At 39.6% G+C, this 17241-nt stretch overlaps 1 protein-coding gene across 8 annotated transcripts in view; it reads right to left on the bottom strand.

Annotated features, from left to right (window-relative positions):
* The window catches only part of ADD3 (adducin 3), a 125636-nt gene that overhangs the window by 10779 nt on the left and 97616 nt on the right, over positions 1 to 17241 (bottom strand). For all 8 annotated transcript variants that reach the window (XM_045854019.1, XM_045854016.1, XM_045854020.1 and 5 more), the window contains 6 exons: positions 7923 to 8061; positions 3809 to 3960; positions 2766 to 2846; positions 1781 to 1930; positions 1166 to 1309; positions 955 to 1053 (listed from right to left, as the gene is read on the bottom strand). In XM_045854019.1, the coding sequence (XP_045709975.1) occupies positions 955 to 1053; positions 1166 to 1309; positions 1781 to 1930; positions 2766 to 2846; positions 3809 to 3960; positions 7923 to 8061 (765 nt within the window). The remainder of the gene's footprint in view (positions 1 to 954; positions 1054 to 1165; positions 1310 to 1780; positions 1931 to 2765; positions 2847 to 3808; positions 3961 to 7922; positions 8062 to 17241) is intronic.

Below are 17241 nucleotides of genomic sequence, written 5' to 3'. Positions count from 1 at the left end.
TATCTTTTCCCATCTATCTGAAAAACATACTTGCCAGGCCTCTGATCCTCCCTGACAGAAAACATGCCTTTTAATACATTTCAAGAAATGGAATTCTCTTGCCAAATTTTAAAGTTATTTTCTTGCAGTCTTCCCAAGGCTATCTAGTAAATACTTTTGCTGAAAGTTATCATTTTAAAGGAATACAGACACTATAAGGATATTGAGGCAGAAGAAGTTAGCTCTTATCTTGACTTATTTAAGCTCTTCATAGTGTCCTTTGAAAAGAGGGGGGACCATTAAAGAAAAAAAAAAGAACTAGTTAAGACAAGTTAAAGCTGGTAGAAAAAGTCCCCCTTTTTGTGGCCTTCCAATAAATTAAGATCATCATTGCTTGCTTCAAGAGAAGCTGCTTGATTTTCTTGAAGAGGGAAATTAGAGCCATTAAATACATTTAGGTTTTCTGAGGAAAAAACTGGTGAATAAATATTCAACCTATTATAATAATGAAGCTGAGGCTGTGGAATAAAGGTTGAATACTGCCTGAGTTCTTAAAACTTCTGTCCCAGCAAATGCATAGAGGTGGCCACAGCACATCTGATCTCGGATGACTGCCTGGGGGCTGCCTGTGTGTCTCAGTCAGCACCACACCACTGGGGGGTGAAAACGGAGCAATGTGCAATTGTCCTCTTAGGACAGTAGCATCGTGGGAAAAATAACCTTTATGGGGCACTTAGATTCGTACATGTATGGGGGTCTGTCTATATGTGAATTTTAATTTTCTTTCCTATTTTTAACTCAAGAGATAACTGAGTTGACCCTTTTTACTGAAGTAAAGCAGAACTGCTCTTAAAAGACAAAACAAAAGTCACCAACCAGTAAGACTTTGGAAATACGAACACACGAAATCCAGCTCAACGAGCCAATTAACAAAGCAACAAAACAAGGGGAGGAGGGTTGGATAATTATTCCTACCTGAGTCTCACAGGCTAGCTGCACATGAAAAATATTTAAAAAAGCCTCCTCAACTGTTTCTCCAAGTGCCACCACACCATGATTTCTGAGTACCAGCACCTAAAATAGAATTCCAAAGCAATCGCTTTAAATAACTGGCATAGCTCACACTGTTTTCATCAACAGCAACAGCAACAAAAATAGCTCCTTAGATAGAAACTCTACTGCATACCTTACAACTTGGACCCAGGACTTTCTGCAGCTGAACTCTCTCCTCCTGCTCATCAAGTGACCCTTGGTAGTCATAATAGGCGACATCGCCCAGGATCAGGGACTCTTGAGAAATTGGAAGGATTCCACATTTCATGGAGGATACCTGTATGGTTGGGTCCATGCCAAGGTAACATTCAGTTACTGATTATATTGTCATGGGAACCTGATTCTTCAGTCAGCTCAGGAAACACCGGCCTAGTCATTGTGTTCACCATTCCAACCCATCTCCCACGTTAGTTCACTTCTTCCAGGGGGAGAAAAAAAAAGGACTTAAGGGATACAACACAATTTAAGTTCTGTGTCAAGTATTATGCAAGAAGCTTTGCTTCAAAGAACTCAATGACCCAATTATTAAACTGCTTAGTTCAAAAATGTAAGCGCTATCTCTCCAGTTGTTTCCTATGATGGACCAAAGGGCCTTTTGCTTTCTGGGTATGCAAAGGATTAATATTTCATATCCAATTTTAAATGGCTGGGTCTGAAAGAGTGCAGATAACAGGGTATCAGGTAAGGGAAGTCATGAAAATAACACACTTCCCAGAGTCACTGCCGGTTCAGCCCCTCAGGGACTTACAGCTGCTGTCGCGAGGGTGTGGAGGTGGACCACACACTTCACATCAGGACGAGTCGAATAGATTGCAGCATGCGGGCTAAACCCTGTGTGGTCTATTTTCAAGTTGGTGCTTCCCTGATCAACCACTTCTCCTATTATATTGACTTTCACCTAGAAACAAATCAGAAAGACACTGAATTGGTATACATGTATCAAAGTTTGCCTGTGTTCCCCAAGTTAAATCGGGGGGGGGGGGGCGGGGGGGGGTTGGCAGACTTTGCCAAAGGTCAGGGAGAAAATACTTCAGACTGTGTGGGCCTCTGTGGTGACCACCCAACTCTGCCGCTGTGGTACGAAAGCAGCCACTAGATGGTTATGAGAATGGGTGTGGCTTTCTTCCCATCAAACTTTATAGAAACAGGTAGTCTGCAACAACACTTAGTATTTAGCAGGAAGCACAGTTCCAAAGACACTGAGTAACTGAAGCTCTTCCCCCAAGGTCTGCACGAGCCTGGCGTGTACTGAACCGGCCGGAAAATTCCCACTCGGTAACCCCGCAGTGCCCCGCACCAGTGCGGTTCCTGCCGTGCTCGGGGCTGATGGCAGTGGCTAGGAATACAATCACGGAAAAATGAAACGCTAGCAGGTCAGACCCTACACTTATACCAAATGAACTTTGTTTAAATCTATGTAATACACATAGCCTTGGGTATTTAAAAAAAATTCCAGAGTGCACAGAATGGAAAAAAACTGAAAAGATTCCCTTCAAAACATGGAAGGTTAACTGATAAGACCAACTCATTATTAGTCTTTTCAACTACCCTGTTTTTTTGAACCCTAATTTTTTTCTTATAAATCAACATAACTTCCCAAACTTTTCTGTTCACTAGTAAATGTTTTCCCACCCATACCTTTTATTGTTGTTCCATCCTGCACTAAAAGCTAAAAAACTGTCATAAAAGAACAAGGAAGCATAGAAAAAGTAACAGAGGAATGAAAATTATACCAAATTGGAGGCTGTGGCTTCAGAAAAAGACAGGCCTCTGGGAATTATTATAATGTGGTCTTGCTCCTTACTTATTCTTACCTGGGAGAAAGGAAAAAAATAGGGAATTACTGTGAGGTGTTCATATTTTGCAGGATAAACATGACTAGGAATAAATATAAGAGATCTGGGGGAGAAAAATAAACAGAAATTATAGATATGCAACATCAAACTTTCCCTGAAAGGTTTTTTCCCCTCAAACCTCATGTACCTGCTAAAAAATTCTGACATTAGTTTCTCATTTCCTAGACTTAACTAAAGTGTTATTTCGGGGACCTAAGGTTGCTTAGGCTCAGCTACATTCATGCAAAACAAATGCCAATATTATTCTCCTGAATGCGGTCATGACTACACTCTTGATTTACAACGTGGAAATTAAGGTAAAATGGGCAAAGGAAAGAGAATACAGTCTCTTCCTGAGAAGGAATTAAGGTGGGGATGGAAATGGAAGGGAAATGGAAATGGCCAGGAGAAAAGGAAAAGGGAAGTTGTGGGAAGACTGCATGTCCCATCTGTGCTATTATCATCACAAAACATTGTCATACTTTTTTGCTTCCAAATATTATCTTGCTATAAAGTGTGGCAACATGAAAACAAGATGATCACAACTGGGAAAAACATATTAAAAAAACAAAGGCCAGGGAGGACACTTCTCTTCACTGACTCTCTCTTTTCCTTGCCCCAAATACCTGTTTAATGTCACTGATGCTCAGATATAATTAGCACGGAGAGACAAAATTCTGCTAGAAAGATTTCTTTCTGTATTAGGTACTACTACTGGTCTTGATTAAAAGACCTCTACAGATAGTAAATGGAGAAGTTGCGTTAATTGCTATCTCTCCCTCAGAAATAAGGCTTACATTAGGATTAGGCTGTGATCTAGCATGCTAGGTTTAGAAAATGAAGTCTGAAAACTGGATTTCCGAGTACAGGTGAGAAGAATACAGTTGCCTTCTCGTTAGGATTAAAGAAGGGGAGGGGGGATAGAAAGCCAAGGAACTCACTGAGATGTATGTGTTTGCCAAGTGTGCCCATCCAAACAAGTCCACAAGTCTGTACATGCTGGCAAGCTTACAGCGAGTAAGTTTTTCACCCTTCATGTAGGAAGATGTATCTGCCCCAGGAAGGTCGTTGATAGGCGTGACCATGCCGAGACCTAAAAGAGGAAAAAGTGTGGAAAGAGACATAGTCAAGTAATCCCTTACCTAGAAATTAGCAGCCAGGAATCAGCCCGAGTCTGAGTGTCCGGCTTTGTAAATAATGATCTGAAACTTATCAGCCCACACAATGTTTCAGTAGCTTATCTTCCTTGGGAGAAATACGCTGAGGAGAAACACACATCAGCTATCTTTTTTGCTATTTTATCTAGTGTATGTTAGGGAGTGACTTCTTAGGGAGTTAGGCTCACACTATTGGGGAAAAATGGTCTCATGACCCCATTGTTGAAAGTGTTGGTAATATTGAAGTTACTGCTAATTTTATGATTAAAAGATCACACAGGAAGCTACATTTTAAACATTTCCTTTCACTTTTATTCAACCCAAAAATATTTAAGATGGACCCTGGCTGAGTGGTTCCGCTGGTTGGAGCATCGTTCTCCTCACCAAAAGATTGCAGGTTCGATCCCCAGTTGGGAGGCATATGGAAAGCGACCAATCAAGGTTTCTCTCTCTGTCTCTTCCTCTCTCCACTCCCCTCCCACCCACCTTTCTCTCTCTCAAAAATCAATAAACACATTCTTGGGTGTGGATTAAAAAAATATTTAGAATGGAAAATAATACATCTAAACAGTACGCTGGCTTAAACTAGTCTTAGTCCCCAATGACTCAGTTGCCGAATTCAACTTTGACCAAGTTCAACTTTTGCTCAGTCTTCATTCCCTTTGACACCATTTGCCACCTACTCCCTAGAGTTCTGCCCCACGCCCGTATGACCCTGTCTCGGACCTCTTGTTCCCTTTCCACCTGCTTCTTCATTCTCCTTCAGCAAGTTCTCTTCCCTTTCTTGTCCCTCATCCCCAGCTGTGGCTCTTTTCCCAAAGCTCCACCCTCCATTATGTTCTTTTCTCATTTGACTCCCCCCCGCTGAAAACATTATATATATACTTTCAAGTTTCCAAATTGTTATTTCTGTTTGACACTGTGATTTTCACCTCTGACCTTCCTTGACCCTCCTGTCCCTTCTTCAACCTACTGTTTCTAACTGCTCACAACATAACAACACAGAAATTAAAAGAGTCTAAAAGTGATTTTACTTCCCCTTTTATTTTCTCTCTTCTCCTTACTCTTCTTCTTCTGATATTGATGGCATCACAGTTCCTGCAGGCTCAAACATTCAGTAACTCGTACCTCTTACCCTTTCCTGGGCTACCATATGTAATTGACCACCGCGTGCCATCACTTTTATTCAAAGGCTGTAATTTCCATACTTGAGTTCAAGCCTTACCTTACAAGTAACCCTTGCAATGGCGTTCTTTCATGTCCTTGCCTATAAGCCCTCTCTTTGTAAACCATTCCTGCATAAAGCCGTCAGATTAATTTCCTACCGCACTACCTTTAGCTTGTTACCCTGTTCAGAGTTTTGCAGGAGCCCCAAGACTGAGGGCCTCCAGGGGCCAGGAAATTAGTGCAAGTGCATAAACTGGGACTGGTGCAGCCTGCAGGCTACGGAGGACAGCACACGCCTGGTTTGAAGGGGCAGCTACAACTCCTGGGTCAGGTGTCATCATGTGAGAACCTGATCCAGGGCCATCAGAACATTTAAAGAGAAGCCCTGGGGTAGCACTCTAATGTGGTATCTTCTAATTCTTAAACACTGCAAACTAATTCAAAGAAACAGTTTTAGCATGTTAGCCATACAAAAGAATATAATTTTTGGCAAAATTTCAAAGTCAACCATCACCCTCCCACTATCCCTGCCCTTCCAAGTTTAATGTACACTTTTTACAGCACAACATATATATTCCGGCTGACTTCTGCTCCCTGACCTCCGAACGCTGGGACATGGCCTTCCTGCTGCCACACCTTGTACACCCCCGCCCGCACCCCCTCCTGCCGTGGCGTCTAGGAGACTCACAGGAGAGCTCTTCTTTTTTCGGTCTTCCCTGACTAGTCTTCCTCTTTCCACTTTGGAATTCTCTTCTTACACTATTTTCTTCTCTGCCTACACCCTCTTGTACGACTATTTAATCTACATGCAGGCTCTGAGTACTACTTCTCCAAGCCACTCTAGGACTACATTTCCAACTGCTGCAATGTCCTGGCAACCCTCTCGGCAACTCTGGCATGCCTCAAGTTGAACTTCCTCCTTTTCCCAAGCCAAACTAGATTCTTAACTTTGGACATTCCTACTTTTGTCTAGTAATACTGTGAGATCTCCCAGTTAATTCTTTACAGAGAATCTGTATTTGTCTTTCCAAATCATCCTCCTGCTTCAGATGGCTTTCCAAAGCTAGAATAAATTCCCCACTTCTAACCCTGGCTGTGAAGCCCTATGTAACTTAGCCTCTGCCTGTGTTTCTGGCCTCACTTTGTTCTACTTGTTCCTTTAAAAAACAAGCTTTACACCAAAATCTTTATTTTTGTTCCTGAAGAGGCAGCCACACTCATTCTTACCTTATTCTCACCTGACACTTGTACTTCTTGTTCCTTCTACCTGGAATGCTTTCTCTCGATCTTAGCATATATTGCTCCTTCTTACAATTCGCCGAAGAGAGGCTCTCTCTGACCACCCAATCTAAAGTAGTCACCTACTTACTCCTACCCAATCGCCGTATGTTAATTCTCTGCATAGCACTTCCTGTTGTCTGACCATTGTCTTTCTTTATTTAGTCTATTTTCTGTCTCCACAGCACAGGAACCTTGTCTGTCTTGTTTATCGCTGTACCCCCTATTCCCAACAGGGTGTTTGACATATAACAGACATTCAATATTACATGAAGAACAAACCAAACTAGCCCAACCTTAGAAGTCTTCAGTTTCTTGTGACAGAATGTTTCTTAAGCTGCAAGTGGGTGATTTGGGAACTCATCCTTCTTCCCAGGATCCCCTGTCCCACCACATCAAACCTGTTGTTCAATCTTCTCTACCTTTCCTTGGTGATACTTTTCTTATTGATCTCTTCCTTTTGTAACCACAGCCACTCCTATAGTTCAAGCACTTGTACCTCACACTGAAACTCTTTCAAAGACTTGTTAACCAGTATGCATGTGCCAACACACTTGTCCACTTAGAGTTCTACACACCTACATCTTGCATGTTTCCACCATCCTGTCTCTCTTTACGCCATTCCTCTGTTTGAAAAGTACCCCAAATCATTGAACTACTACTTATAAATCTTGAAACAAAATGATAAAAGGGAAGGAAAAACAAAGAGAAGAAAAATAAAAAAGAAAAGGAAAAAAAAGAGAAAATCCCTAGGCTCTGATATGAAGGCTCCTCCACTGACTCCGATGTGATGTCATCACTGGAGTCCCCTCTGACACTCTGTGTACCTGTCCTGGTATTGCAGTTAATTCTACACACACCTCACTGAGACATAACTCGCTTGAACTCAACGTCTTATGATTCTTGATATCCATATAGTGTTCAGTTCACCAACTTGGTGCTCCTGCTAAGAACTGTTAATAAAATAATGTCCTAACTCCACTTTAATACCACATTCTAATGACTCCATCCTTTAAACCTGGTTAGTTTAGGCCTGTCTTCTTCCCTAAAGTTTTCTCAGTCCACTTCTGCCAATGGTCAATTCAATCTCCGACTCTGTAGCATGATGACTTATTAAGGATCATTAGACAATTGCTTACGAACTGCTTTGCAATTCTTCCTCTATAGTTATCTTGCAGTTTTAATCTTTCTTGTACATTCATGGTATGTGTCTTCAACTAAAATATATGTTTATGTAGGCAATGACCACATCTTAATAACTATTTTGTAATCCTCACCAAGTCCAGTAAATGCCTGGCTGACATGAAAACATAAGATACCAACAGTATGTTACTCTAAATATTAGATGTTTAAACTGAAGGACTGAACCAGAGCAGAATATGCTGCTAGAGAGGTACCGTGTTCAAAACAGAGATAAAATTATAATTTTTAAAACTTTCCAAAACTGACATACTGAGGGGAGGTGAAGTAAAGCCCGAAAAAGAACTGGCCATGATGTAATCTGCAATCTGCTGTAACGCTAGCAATCCAGTTGGGTTGTGGCCTTTCTTCATCTGTTCTTGAATAAGGCATTCCAGATCTTCCCAAAAGGCCTGCAACACACAAAAATAACCACTGAGCACATACGTCTCACTTGGAGCAGAACAACCCAGTGTAGCCTGCTCTGATGGAATCAATCTTCTCTCCATCCCTCTTTTCGCTAGGTTTCATCTACACTATTTTAAAGCAAGTATAAAACACAAAATAATAACATTTAAAAAACTGGAAGAAGAAGCAAGAAGCTTGTTTTCAGGGGAGAAAAAAATCATTAAGCATTCTTAACCTCAAAGGAAACTAGCTAGTATTTATAACACCTACAACAGACAAGCATAGGTACAGTAAAAGCAGCTCTGTGAACAATTTGCACCACGTGTGGACTGATAACTAAAAGAGACCCGATCCTTGCCCAGCGGCCTCGCTGTCTAGGTTAAACAGACTCCCTATTTGAATGTGGAGCGGCTCGACTGCGGAGTGCCTCACAGCGTGCCTTCGCGAAGTCACACTGAGTCATGGCTTCCATTTGTGATTCCCGTGGCAGAGCCTTAGCTCCAGGAGCTCTGAGAGCAAACTGATAAGGAGAGCTGAGAACCGATTACTCCCCTTCTGCAACACTGTGCTGAAGAAAAGAACATTCCTCCCCAGCTTCAGATACTGTATGTGCCTGTTCTGGAGCTCTGCCGTATCTTTTTCTTTTTTTCTTTTTGGGCGTGTGTGGGGTGGGGGAGTTGTGTGTGGCAGAAAGTGCTTATGTAAATAAAAATCCTGATCATTAAGAGAAAATCTCTATTCCAGTAACCCTTGAGTTGCTAATATGACTGACCATTTGAAACCCCTCCCAATCTTTCACGGTAGTTGAAATGGCTCGTTTTGTTATTTCCGACACACCCAACCATACTTATTTCATTAAATTCATCATTTGTTCTCTTGCTCATGTCTACTTTCATTCATTTGAAACATGAAAGCTCTTGCAATACAAATCATCTAAACCATGCTCTTCCATTTGAGATTGGTTACATATGTAGCAGAATGCCCTGCCAGAAACTGAATTCAGTTTTTCCCCAGTTCACTGAAGAGGGAGAAGGCAGGCAACTGCTTTGGAATTATTGCTTCCAAGAGGGGTAAGCATGAAGACCCCAGAGATCACTGGGGAATTATTCCTTAGAAGGGTAAATCTACTGAGTCCCAGACAGTAGCCTTTCTCACATGGCTGGGAGTAAGATCCCCTGGACTCCATGCTTAGATGTAGCTCTGCTTAGAATACGGCTGAGTAACTTAGAGGTTTTCAGAAAGAATAACTTTAAAAAATGGCATAGGAGCCCATGGTGGGAAGGAAAAATGTGGTTCTGAGGCTATGGGGTAGTAGATATTGGGACCAGTCCTGAAGCAATGCTCATGTTGCTTTTTGAACAACAGTTGAACGGCATTTGTGATATGAACTCAAACAGCTGAGTGCTGATAGCTGTAACCTTGGAAACTCAATCATAGGGCATCCTGGAACACCCTAACTGAGCCTAGCACAGGATCAGGGACAGGGAGGTCATCCTTCCCTGATGCGCCATGGTGGCCAGCATGGGCATCTGGGTCTGCAGTGAGCCTTTATCTTCTGTTGGAGGGGATAAGACTAGTTTTCAACACCACCACCAGGTGGCAGGGAGGGGCAATGGCAGTGCTAGACTAACAGAGGTCAGCGGGACTCCTTCACGCGCGCAGACAGATGTGTACACCACATCTTGAATATGGAAGCCACTGATGAACCCTTCTGGACTATGTAAGCTGGTGAAGTTCTTGGGACAGTTTACGGGAAAGTAGAAGTTCCAAGAGGAAGATGCTGTACTTTCCACAAATAAGCAGGAAGACGTTAGAGTGATTAATTTTTTTTAAAGATTTATTTTCAGAGAGAGGGGAAAGGAGGAAGAAAGAGAGAGAGAGAGAAACATCGATTGGTTGCCTCTCATATGTCCCCTGACTGGGGACCAAATCTGTGACTTTTTGGTTTGCAGGACGACACGCAAACAACTGAGCCATACCAGTCAGGACTTTGAATAATTAATTTAAAAAATACTAGCTGTGACTATATTTGAGTTCTGAGTTCATGGAGCAGTTTACACCAGTTAAATGTGGGTTTTCTTTTATAAATCCAAGGCTTGTTAGATGAAAATCATTAACACAATTATAAAAATTCTAAACATCTAATTCCACTGTCTCAATCTAGTTCATTTAAATACATGATTTAAACCAGAGAAACTATCCTATAAAATCTCTTCTGCAAAGACACATTACATTGATCAGAAAACTCCATTATTATATTTCTAAGACCTTGTGAGCATAAAGCAGTTGTGAGCTGCATATAAGATGGGTGGACGCCTTCACAGAGATGAGTAACGTGAGTGTTTTACCATGTTTAAGGCTGAAAAGAAAACAATCTTCCAGATACCCTCATTCATCTTTATATAAACTACAGAAAACTTCTGTACACCTGGCAATGGGCCAATCTGCTCTTCTGAAACTTCATCTTCTCTTTAAAACCAAATTTTATTTAATCTTTTCTCAGTTCAAAGCAGCTATAACCAATATTCTTTCACTCAGTAAAAAAAAAAATTAAGGATACCTACTGTATCATTCATTATTCACATTACAATAGCTCTCAGAAGTAGGCATTATTTATTTTATTGAATGTTGTTCCAGGAAGAACTGAAGGCAGATTCCATAGATTAAAATGATCCAAAATTAAATTAAATACAGGTTTGAAAAGCCAAGCTAAAGAGAAATATGTATAAGGAGGTTAGACAGAACCAGGAATGAGGTTAAGATACAAAGTGCATGCTATAAAATTGTATGTGCTTGCTAGAGATGAGTCAAATTTTATCTAAATTCTCTAGCAGTCAACATGAATCAAGACAATCTGCTTGGTGTGCTGATTTACAATGGCTTTAAAATTAAAATTAACCATTTGCTCAAGAGAATCATAACCATTTGTAAAACTGATGAGAAATTTCTGCTGGGTGAGATGAGAAAGCTAAATAAGAAAGGTTGAAAAGTCTGTCCAAGGTCACATAGCTGTCAAGAGTAAGAGGCAAGGACTCAGGTCAAATGCATTTTTCATTAGAAAAGCACAAGCTGTGATCAGATATGGTGAGTACCATCCTCAAGCTTTGTCATGACCCGTGGTATCTACAGGGGAATGTATCAGTTCACCTGTGATCAACTGAGAGAACAATACGACTTCTCCCTTTAAGGCTAGTGAATAGTTTCTATAAAGTATAAGTAAAGGAAAATTTCAAAGTAAATGAAAATTTCCCAGCCTTTTAATCTAGTTGACAGTGCTTCAACAGATAAGAATTATTCTATTCCAGGAGACTTAATATTTTGTCATGATATTCATAACTCATTTTTAGCGTTTCATATATTTTTCAAATATTATTCAGATATTACCTAAGTCATAAAAGTTAGTGTAAAAATTACTAATGATATAAAATTGTTTTAGCTCAGTTTCAAAACTTATCAATAAACTTATTAAGCTTTAATTAAAATATTAAAAAGGTAGCCCCGGCTGGTGTAGCTCAGTGGATTGAGTGCAGGCCTGAAAACCAAAGGGTTGCCAGTTCAATTCCCAGTCGGGGCACATGCCTGGCTTGCAGGCCAGGTCCCCAGTAGGGGGTGTGTGGGAGGTAATCACACATTGATGTTTCTCTCCTCTTTCTCCTTCCCATTTCTCTAAAACTAAATAAAAAAAAATAAAAATATTTTACTTCTCTTTGTAATGGATAATTAATCATATTCCTAAAATCCAACGTTAAGAAAATAATCCTTTATAGCTGATTTTTGAACCTCACTACAACAAAGACAGAAAATGATTTGCTCAAGGTTGCATGCACAGCCAATACATAATGAAATGAAGATCCCAATCTGGACTCTCAGTTGGGCATGTGATCTCTTCCTAATTTTATCAGAGATGGGTTGTATCCCTGAAACCAAATGCAACTAATAAGGTGGCAGGCATGTTGTCATCAGAAATACGGAGTAAACATTTTAGGCTAGATTAGAGCCTTAGGTTGAAATGATAGAGGAAAAACCTACATAGCGGCAGATGATGATGATCCTGGAGTACTTGCTGTCTTACAACTAGGAATTCTCCCCTCACAGCAGACTGAGAAACTAACTTACAGCAGAGCAGCCAGGTGACAGGCTGGCTTCTGAAGTCACATTAAGCCAACAATTCCCTAGAGTCTCTACCAGAGAGGAATCAGGTTAAAAGATCAAAAAACACATATACAAAACCACAGCATACACTGTAGCTTCCGTCCTGGATTCAGAAGAGCAGAGAGGAGGAAGCAGTGGGGGCTGTTACACCCCGAATGCATGAGTACATGAACCTGAATATGCAGAGTGCCAGTGGGGTGATAGATTCTTTGAGACCTTTACAAAACTAAAATGCAGTTTGAGGAATTATGATTATAATCTTCAAAGTGTTGCCAGAAAAGCATAAAATGTTTTAAATTAGCAATATTGTATATAACTTTATGTATACAATTTTTTTTTAAAGATTTTATTGATTTATTTTTAGAGAGAGAAGGGAGGGAGGGGGAGAGAGAGAGAGAGAGAGAGAGAGAGAAACATCAATGTGCGGTTGCTGGGGGTTACGGCCTGCAACCCAGGGATGTACCCTGACTGGGAATCGAACCTGGGACACTTTGGTTCCCAGCCCACGCTCAATCCACTGAGCTATGCCAGCCAGGGCTATGTATACAATTTTCACAAAATTATTTGCCTACTATATGCTAGGAATTGTACTACATGCTTTCACGTTACTTACCACAACAACCATATGAGGTCCATTTTACCAATAAGGAAAATGAAGATCAAGTTAAGTGGGTTTCTCAATGTCATGTAGCTAGTAAGTAGTGGTGAACCCAGGTCCAAGACAACCACCGTATGCATATATGTATATATAAAAATGACAAACAGATTAAAACTGGAAATGGTAAGAAATGGACTGACCCTTAACTTAGACCCAAACAGTCTGGTATTACTTCAGCATCTCTACAATTTGTTAGTAATTTTTTGTCTGTGCCTACCATTATTATTACCTTGTGCTCTGGTCTAGCCTATGAGGTTTGCTCGAGTATTGTCTGACCACAACTTGTACTTTTCTATCCTTGCTCCAATGAAAATGCTGGCTTCCACTGTTCTTCTACCTAACGAATTTCCCTTTACTCAACATTCCTCTTAAGTGCCGCCTTCTTGCTTCAAGTCTCTCCTTTAATGACCCCAGTTAAGAAGGATCTCCATATTTCTTCTCTTTGCACCCCCTTCTGAATTCTTTTAACGTATCTGGCTATACCACACTTAGGGTCCCTACCATATGACTGTAGTTTATTTTTCTTACTCTACCGCACCACACTCTCTGATGGCTGGGTGTCTTTCACACTCCGAGAGTCACCCTGAGTGTCCAGTTCAGTGCTTAATTAATAAAATAGTAAGTTAGAGTTTTGTTATTTTCCTGGATAAAAGGGAAAAAAAGAATCTGATTTCAATTTTGACTGAGTTAATGAGAGAAAAATCTACTTCATAGGTTATTAGTCCTGGAATCCGAAGCTCCAGAAAACAGTCTCATCAGTCTACCACTTGAATGAGAAATTTCTCCTATGTAATTAGGCCTGTCCATCCTGAAATGGATAAGTTCATCTTTTTTTTTTAAAGAAATGAATTTTATGAATGAATGTTATAGATTTTTAAAACGTCATTTCGTTCTTCAACTCAAAATTGTACTGGAAAACTTGGTTTGTCCCCAGAGTATTATAGTTTGGTCAGCTCCCTCATCAAACACATGTCTAAAAAAGTATGATAAAAAAATTACTAGGTGAAAAACAAAATGTTTTAAGTTAGAGAGAGGGTGCCTTAAAAGCCTTATCTGAATCTCCGGCCTTTTTATTTTATACATCTTTTGTCAATGTTGAGGGAGTGATCCTGTAAACTTTGAATTCATACGGTATAAATAAAAATAAACTTACAAAAACATGAAAGATTCAGAGATTTGTGATTCATATAGGGTAAGAGTATACTTTTAAGTATATACATAATCATTTACACTATAAATCAAAAGTAGAATTAACTTGAAATGTCAGATCTTAAGGCTTCTGCATCCAAGATCAGAATTTTCAGGAGAAAGTGGCACTGAATGAAAAAATTTTTAATTCACAATAAAAAGGATCATTTTGATAAAAGAAACTGACTTGATGCATTTATTTCAGTTAAGGCTAAAAAAAAACATATAGGCTAGTTTATAAGTAATTCTAACTCATGGAAATCAGGTAACAACACTGATAAATATCAGAGATGGATTTAAAATATCTACCTGTGGATGTTCTACCTCAATGATTACTAAAGAGAAAAACTGGAGCAAAAAGAATAAAAGATTACAGACTTGCTGCTCCCAAGGCACCCTGCAATTATGTTATCGGATCTCTCCTAAAGTAGGATTAGGAGCATAACAAACTTACTTAGACATTCTCCATTAAGAAATGTATTCATTTGGAAATAGATTACCACTGGTCCTGTTGAAAGGAGAAAAAACAAATAAACCAAATTTTCTTCTGGATGGTCTTTCTCCTGTATCTAAGTCTTAATTAATATGAAGCTAAAGGTTAGAATAATATCTTTTCTTGAAACTGGTATACAATAAAAATGTAAACAGTTAATAAAGAATATCTGCATATTAACTTTCCAAAGTGCCCCGACAAAATCATGGTGATATTGATCAACTATTCTAATTAAGGCACTGTTAACATCTTAGGCCTTAACTACCATGATATTCTAAGGTGTATATGACTTTGAAGTTTCTCTTGTCTTCAGAGTACGCTTGCAGCATTACACATTGGCCTATTATTAAGAAGCATTAGTGTGTCACATGCCTGAACTCTCACCATCTATACTCCTGTTACGCTATCTTTCAGAATAACATTGCAGAATTCTGTCACCCAGTCTAAACTGCTTCCTATAAGCAGTACAACTTTCATTCTTTCTCTGAAACTCACCAACTGTTTTCTATCGTAAGCAGCCAAGTTCAGTAGGAGCTGGCTGGCAATACTCAAGCGTTTAAATGACTCAAAGCCCATCCAACTAGTCATATATCCGTTCATCCATCTATTCAGAATTTACTAAATGTCTACTTTGCACAACATGCTGTTAGTTTTTCAACTTACATGTTTCCTTAACTCTGATGAGGCATCATTTAATTCCAGTGTTTTGCCATGAACACTTCATTCTGAGACAAGTGGGTAAATGACAATCCAGCGTCTCCATAGACACATAAATAAGGAGTCAAAGAAAACTTATGGATTCTCTCTACTGTGTTAACAAAATCTATAGCTAAATAAGTTTCCTCATGTGCACTTAATTTCTAAGACAAATACTTTCTTAAATTAAAAAAAAATTATGACAAAAGGAAATGAAATTCCTAGAAAGAAGTACTTGGAGTCAGGATAAGACAAATTCTATACTAGATCAGCTCAAAACAATATTGTGCTGTCATTCAAATTTACAAACATCAAAATGTCTTTTGACTGTAAACTCTTCTTGAGTTGGGTGCAATTAATTTGAGCAACAGAATTTGAAGATGAATGAAACAATAATATATGGGTGGAATCACTTCATTGTTATTGAATGCTTTAAGTGGTACAGTTTAGTGAACCTTGGCAGTTTAAATTCAGACCCCACCATTTTTTAAACTTTTAAAAACATCAGCAAGTTAGTTACTCCAATGCAACTAATAGAAAAGTTTTAGCTTTAGTTAAATCTCTAAGTTTTAGTTTCTTTATTGGTAAACCAGGGATATTAATAGTTCTTTGAGTTTTTGAGGATTAAATAGGATTCACTACGTAATAAGTGCCTGGCACATAATAGGTGCCTAATAAAAAAAGTATTATGCTTTGCTTTTATTAACTTCTCTCCTGATTTCCTTTCTTCCAAAATGAACTCATCATTTTAAACAGAAGGCTTACAAATTTGTTTCTTACAAACATGAATTAGACATATCATTTTTTTAACCTTTATGGGCTATGAGTTTTGTCTAACAGAGTGAACCCCAATATTTGTGAGACCCGTAGGTTTTAAAAGAATTATATAGGCAGAAAAATGCAAGTCTGGGCTTAAGGGAACAAAGACAATACAAAAAAAAAGAGGTCTTTGAACCCCAAAACCTCTGCAAGAAAGAAGCAGGCTGAGGAAAAGCAATGGCAAACACAGGCAACCTTTCACAGAAGAGAAATGATGATTCAGAGGATGGAACCAAAAGCCCGGAGGGCTGAGTCAAGAGCTAAGAAAACTCACCCCAAGTGAGTAGAAGGACTGAGTCCTCATCAGGGGAACTTCCAAATATTTGCCCAGATGGATTTCAGAATTGCTATGGATGAGTTACTCTTTTGTAACCCAATTTTTCCCTTTTTTGAACAGGAATGGTATAGCAGTTATCTCTGCCTGCCCTTCCACTGGGGTTGGGGGCAGGTAACTTGTCTCTTTAGTTCTTTTAGGTCAATAGATTAAGAGGAAGAGCTGTACTGAAAGAATTATACTCAAGGAGCATCATCTGTCCCTGGGCCAGACTGAGATGAGATTCTGGACTCAGGCTAACGTGGTATTGGAATGAGACCTTTGCATGGGTATTAGGAGATGAGTGTAATTTGCATGTGGGAGGAAGGTAGATAAACTCTGGCAGACTATGGTGCTTTTAAAATAAATTAGATCAGAGAGTGAACAATTCTCCCCTCAAAAGATAGAGCTTAATTCCCCTCAAGCATGAGCTGAACTGAGTGATTCATTTCTAACTAATAAATATGGCAGGGATGAGAGTGTTTAATGTCATAAAAGACTGCAGGTTCCTTTTTGCTGACTCTCAGACACTTACTCTAGAAGAGAACACTCAAACAGCCTCAGGTAAAGGTCCATGTGGCAAGGCACCCAGGCCTTTCGCTAATACCCATGTGAGTGGCCCATCTGAAGACTGGAAACCACTGGGCCAGTCAAGCCTTCAGATGACAGCAGCCCTGGCTGATGTCTTGACTGCAACTTCATGACAGACCTTCAGCCAGAACCACTCAGCTAAGGTGCTCCTAAACTCCTGACCCACAGGAATGATGAGATCATTAAAGTTTGTCATTTTATGCTGCTAAGTTTTGTGGTAATTTGTTATTTAGCAATAATAACTAATACAGGCCACTCTGTGTAATGTCTTTGGT

The sequence above is a fragment of the Phyllostomus hastatus genome, unplaced genomic scaffold (assembly GCF_019186645.2).
Source record: "Phyllostomus hastatus isolate PE091 unplaced genomic scaffold, TTU_PhHast_1.1 phas_scaffold_1066, whole genome shotgun sequence".
In the NCBI taxonomy this organism is placed as follows: domain Eukaryota; kingdom Metazoa; phylum Chordata; class Mammalia; order Chiroptera; family Phyllostomidae; genus Phyllostomus; species Phyllostomus hastatus.
Note: the sequence above shows the minus strand (reverse complement) of the source record. Positions and strands in the feature narration are given on the sequence as shown.